General features: G+C 27.8%; 1 protein-coding gene across 1 annotated transcript in view; it reads right to left on the minus strand.

Annotated features, from left to right (window-relative positions):
- LOC129969216 (uncharacterized) overlaps positions 1 to 5,174 on the minus strand; it is a 44,613-nt gene extending 39,439 nt beyond the window's left edge. Inside the window, exon 1 of the mRNA XM_056083669.1 lies at positions 4,995 to 5,174. Coding sequence (XP_055939644.1) covers positions 4,995 to 5,073 — 79 coding nt within the window. The 5' untranslated portion in view covers positions 5,074 to 5,174. The remainder of the gene's footprint in view (positions 1 to 4,994) is intronic.
- Between the last annotated feature and the right edge of the window lie 826 nt (positions 5,175 to 6,000).

Below are 6,000 nucleotides of genomic sequence, written 5' to 3' on the forward strand. Positions count from 1 at the left end.
GACTTATATTTATTATATGTTCCTTCAAAGTTTAACAGATTTCAAAGCAATCACTTAATTATATAAAAACACGTTTTAATGCCGAATCAGTAAGAAAAATATGGGCACCAAGTAAATTAAGTTTTTCATTTGATAAAACCCTCCAGAATCATACTGTTAAAAATTAAATTACAATAATTTGATTTGGTGGAAAAAATGATATGTACAACTTTTATTTTAAAGGAATTTAAGGCTTCATTTTCGCTTAATCTAAAATGTACGTCTATTGTGAATTCATAAAGTTCTAGTTTCTTACAGAATTTTAACCTCACTTCAAACCGTAATTCGAAATCGTAACAGAAATATTTATCCCCAATTAACTTTTTGTGGAAAGTCCATTTCTAAAGTTCTTTATTTATGTCATACCACTTTAACTTTGTATTACATGTGCTTACTTAAATTTACAAAGCAAAAAACGTAACATTAAAAGCCATTCTTAATTTCCGAAAAAAAATGATGACTTGCAATTGTGGTGTTGTTGCCTGTTGCCAATTTCTAAAGTACTAAGTAGTGCATGATACAACACCCCGTTATTTCTTTCCTGTGTACGCGGAACCATTACGGATTAAACCAACCGTGCAAAATCAGAAGCGTTGCATCCTGTATGCTATTTCCACCATGTCCGTCTTTCACAAAGTTACATTTATACATCAAACTTTTATTGCTTCTATTCGTTTGGCACAAAACTTGGCACAGTTGTTAACTAACTGCTACATTTTTCTACTCGTATTTTTATAACCCTTTTACACTGCTGATGAACCTATAAAATCTGTCTAGTTTGTGGAATGATATGTTTTGTAACAGGTTAATTGCTATAGCTATTAAATTTGTTATATCCTATTAAACTAAAAATATATTTATGCAAGACTTAGGAATCGACCAGAAATGAGGAAATGTTAATGATAAATAATAATTGTTATTTTGAAATTAATTTTTCTTTGAATGCTATAAAGCTGAAATTAATCCTTAATACTCTGCATTTTTAAACCATTTTGATGTGCCTGCATGTTCTAAAGAATATTAAAAGATCGTAAAAATTATAAACGTTGTGCGAATAAATTTCATGAATATTGTCTAAAAAACAAAAAAGAAAACAATTCTATATATTTAGTTTAATTTCCGAGATATACATTAATACAAAGTGAGCTGAAATGAACAAAAGACTGGGGGAAATGGAATTTTTTGTGTTAGATTAATATTTTGCATTGATTAACTGCGCGGATTTTAATAAATAAAAAAAAATTTTCAAACTACTCTTTTGTGGAGAAAATTTAGAATAGAAAATGATCTTTCCACGTTTTAATAGCTTTGAAGATGAAATCTATTATTCCTTCAAACATTTGTGTTGTTACCCGTTTAGTTATGACATGAGCAAGGTAGCTCTTTTGCAGTTATTCAACATATTTATATTTTTGCTTAAGAACTAGGCGCAATGATAAAATATAAACATATATAAAATTTAATTCAAAAGCTCTCATTTTTCAACAGATTCTGTTTATTCCTTAAATGTCGAGAAAAGCAGGCTTTCATCATGTTATGAGTAGTTATTCTGTAGAGAGAGAAAAATGAAACTGCTAATGTAAAAATTTCTAAGGTCCTATCATGTAATAGCAGATCTTGAGGCAAGCGAAAATGCAAATAAAATGTTTATAATGCGGAATGATTTAAATGCGGATTCATGGAAAGTCATAAATATTCTATTTTTCGCAGTTTAGCATCTGAATTAAAGCAAACTTTTTAAAGCTTTTTCCATTTTTATTCAGATTTTTTTTTTAACCTTTTTCTTTATTATGTTAATTTTTTACACCTTTACGTGCAAACATGTTATCAACCGCCGTTAGCAGATTCTAAGATTTCTAAGATTATTCTAACATTTAAATGTTTACGGAGAACTTCAGCTTTTAAAATGTTTTTCTCCAGATAAAGAGAGACAGATGGTAATAAAATACCGATTGCGGTGTTCTAACGGCGGGTACGTGTAGTCTCTTGAAACATGGCGTCAGAATTTAAAGATCCAATGATAACAGGGTTTATTTATATTTTGATGTAAGTTGTTTGTAAATCTGTTAACATTAACATGCGAGTAATTTGGCGATTTTATTGAAATAATAATCTTTTTATGCTTCTCTTTTTTCATCTAGGTGATGTACGGTAAATTTTATGAATTTGAGGAGATTCCTTTTAAATGTAATATTTTAATATCTGGATTGTATCAGAAATGAAATATAGTTTTATTCAGAAAAAAAATTATATGTCGTTTGATGATTTTAAGTTAAAATAATTATCACGCAGTTTGATGTAATTTATGAGAGTTTATTGATTTTTGCATTTTCAAAGAGAGAAATATTTAGTAAAATCTTATCCAGAAAAAAGTACATAAATCGAAAAATTGTCTATATATTTTTTTCTGTTTTTGAATATCTTATAATGTTTTAATCATAAATGTCATTCAAATTTTAAGCCACTCAAAAAAGTAATTTCATTAATCAGTACTTGAATAAAAATAAAATGTTTATCTTGTATAAATATCTATAATAAAAATCCTTGAATCTTATGAATTTCAATTAGTAGATTTGAATCGAGAGATTCTAATCCCTCTCCTGTCCATTTTTCACGAATAAATTTAATGAAATCAGTTCCACAAAAAAAAATTAGTATATTTTCACAAATACATGCTCTCAAAACTATCGGAAATTTTAAATCCATTTCTGATTAAGATGCGAAGTTTCATCATTTTTACATAGGTGCGCAGTCTTTGACTAAAGTCCCTAAAATGCCTCACATTCCTACCTTTATTCCCTCGCGTTTCGTCATAGATGCTGGCGCCTTTACTTGTTGCTTGAGGTCAACTTTTACTTTCGTTTCACGCAAAGTCTACCGAAAAAAAGCGGAAATTTTTCATTATCTTTTTTTACCATTTACAATTCGCGTGTACTCATGATACGTTATAGAGAAAGTCCGAATGATTCATAACCTTTGCTTGTAGGACATCCGTGTTTTAATCGACATTAATAATTTTATTCACATGTTATCAACAATAATGAAATGTAATAATTGATTTTATAACTGTTTGGGATTTTATTTCTTTAAATGCACTCAAAAAACATTTCTGAGCCACCTCGTCGACAACCAAAGTGCAGGTGAGAAAATTAATTACATTTCAAAATAGGATTTGAAAATAAAGCCAAAACCATTTAAATGTTTCCTGTGTTTCATCAGAAATATCTATCAATATTAAAAATTATTTTGTTTTATATTTTTTTTGAAAAATATTATTAAAATATTTCCTAAAACTAATTGTAAAAATAGAACTTAAAACTAACGTTATTTAAGGAACATATAATAAATATACCTTGACAAATAGTTGAGGTGATTGTCTGCTTATAATAAAAACTGATTTGTCAAAATCAAAGTTTGATTTATATATTCATGCATTTTAACTATGAAAGGGAATTTAATGTATTACAAATAGATTGTAATACATATAACTATTATTACTATTTATATTATTATTTAATAGTAAGATATTATATAGATATAATAATATAATATATCACTATTACCAATAGCATTAAAATATATATCTTTAACTTTTACAAATCTGAGAAAAACGTTTTTCTTAAAAAATTTAAATCCTTTAGAATAATCAGTAAATGGTCATAAATTACTAAATATATCAGATAAAATATCAACAGTAATTAACACGAAATAATATTATTAGATTAATTTTCAAAAATAAAAGAAACTGATAAAACCTGTAATAAAATGAAAATAGGAGATAAGAATTAACGTTTTCATATTTCTCCTCCAGAAAAATACTGGTATTTGTAAGCTGTTTTTATTACAGATCACCATTTGCTGAATTTTAATCTTCCCATTTAATGTTACGTGACTAAAGTTCATATTGCAAATAAATCAGCTCTTGTTTATTTTATTTATATTTTTCTGGCATTCTCATTCTTATCTTAGAAAAATAACATTGAAAAAAATTGTCTCAATGAATTTTCTGAAATTTATAGCTCATCTTTAAAAAAGATAATAGTTAAAGAAAGACTAAAATTATGCATTTTTAAGATTTGATCCATTCAAATCATTAATCATTTCTTTTAACTTGAAACAATTACAAAATTGACAGTTCAAAAACCCCTATTCATTAAAAATTAATTCATTCATGAAATATGAAATAAAACTGTTTTCTCAATAATAGTAATAAAAATGACTAATTTTATTTTCTTTATAATGTTTATATGAATTCTTATATTTATATTTTTATAAACGATTATTTTCTACATACTGTAACACATAACAACGAATGATAATATTTAAAACATCTACCACGGGGAAAAAATAGATATGGTTTTCCATTTTTTTAGATCGTAATTTAATAATCAAATATGATACAAAATATATTATTACATTCGAATATTTGTACAAAATAATGAATACTAGATTTTTAATTTTAGTAAAAATAAATTGTATTTTTACTCCAAAATATGGGAAGTATCATCTAATTTTTTTTTATTATTATAATCAAATCCTTTAATTCAAGATACACTGCGAATAAAATAGTATAATGTTAACATGAAATCACAAAAATTGCTTTGAATGCAATTGTAGAAAAACTATCTCTTTCTATTTCATAAAAATAAGCTAATTTATTTTTAAATGAATGCAAAATTTTGGGATTTCAAATTTCAAACCTATCAATAATTAACTAAAGTTGTGTCATTTTCAAAGATAAGAAAGAGGCAAAACTTTTTTTTTTTCTGAAAAATATTTTAAAAATATAAATACCAAATTTTACAGGTTATCACTTCAAGTCTAATACTATTGTTTAATTCTGTATCATTTCACTTTTAATTAAGAAAACTGTCTTAAACATGTCCATGTATTGATTAATCATTCGACGTATGATGAGGAAGAGAAGAAAAATCACGAGTCAACCTTTCACTCACCTCTGAGAACCTGTGCGAAGTCGGCCGACACCGCCGCAGCCAGCAAAAAAACCGCCACCCACCGAACCATCTTGATCATCAAATCAACAAACACAAACTGACAGCGGACTTCACCATGCCATCCAACTTTCGAAAGCGAAAACCCCGCGGTTCCGAACCGAAAAAGTTACCGAACGGTGTCTGAAGCTAGGGGGAGGACACTGAACCGGATCGGAGCAACGTACGAGGAAGACTCGGGGAAAACTCTCCAATGGTGTCTGTTTGGCCTATTTATGTTGGTCTTGCTAAGGTCAGGTAAGAAACGGGACTAGGTTTGCAGGCTCGTCTCTGATGAGATCACTTGCATAAACATATCGCACGACAAAAACAGTTGTCTGTTGGTGTGTTGGATGTGCACCTTACCTATCTTTCGTTCAACCCACGGAACAAAATGCAATTTTTGGAAATCCGCCAAAAGAATTTTTTTAATTGAATTTATTGTTCCTAATACTTAGATTTGTAATTCTTTCTTCCTTTTTTTATATAAATTCTTAAAAAATTTCAAATTTTAGTAAATAAAAAAATACAGTCAATTGCAAATGTGACTTCCCTTGACAAAATTATTGCGATGTCCTTAAGAAGATATTTTCTTTTTTATGTTGTTTAGCAATATACGAATTCGAAATAAATCTTCTTATAGGGAAATAAAAAATTAAATTAAATTTACATAATCGTCTCTGATGATAATTATGCATCAAACAGCAACAACAACAAAGTTTCGGATAGTTTGGTGCAAGTAATTCTACTGTCTGCCTTCTATTTGAATTAGGCCATGCTAAACGAAGAAGAATCATCTATAAAGTAGTACAAAATGAAAACAATATCGATTGTCGATATTTCATCCAACGAGACGAGTTGACTGAGTCACTATAACAGAGATGATAACTTATCGAAGTTTATTTTAGAGCATTTACGTTTCGTTAAAATCAAAAATAACTTCAGGAAACAAATGAGAATAAGTCTCTCA

This window comes from Argiope bruennichi, chromosome 5 (genome assembly GCF_947563725.1).
Source record: "Argiope bruennichi chromosome 5, qqArgBrue1.1, whole genome shotgun sequence".
NCBI classification, from domain to species: domain Eukaryota; kingdom Metazoa; phylum Arthropoda; class Arachnida; order Araneae; family Araneidae; genus Argiope; species Argiope bruennichi.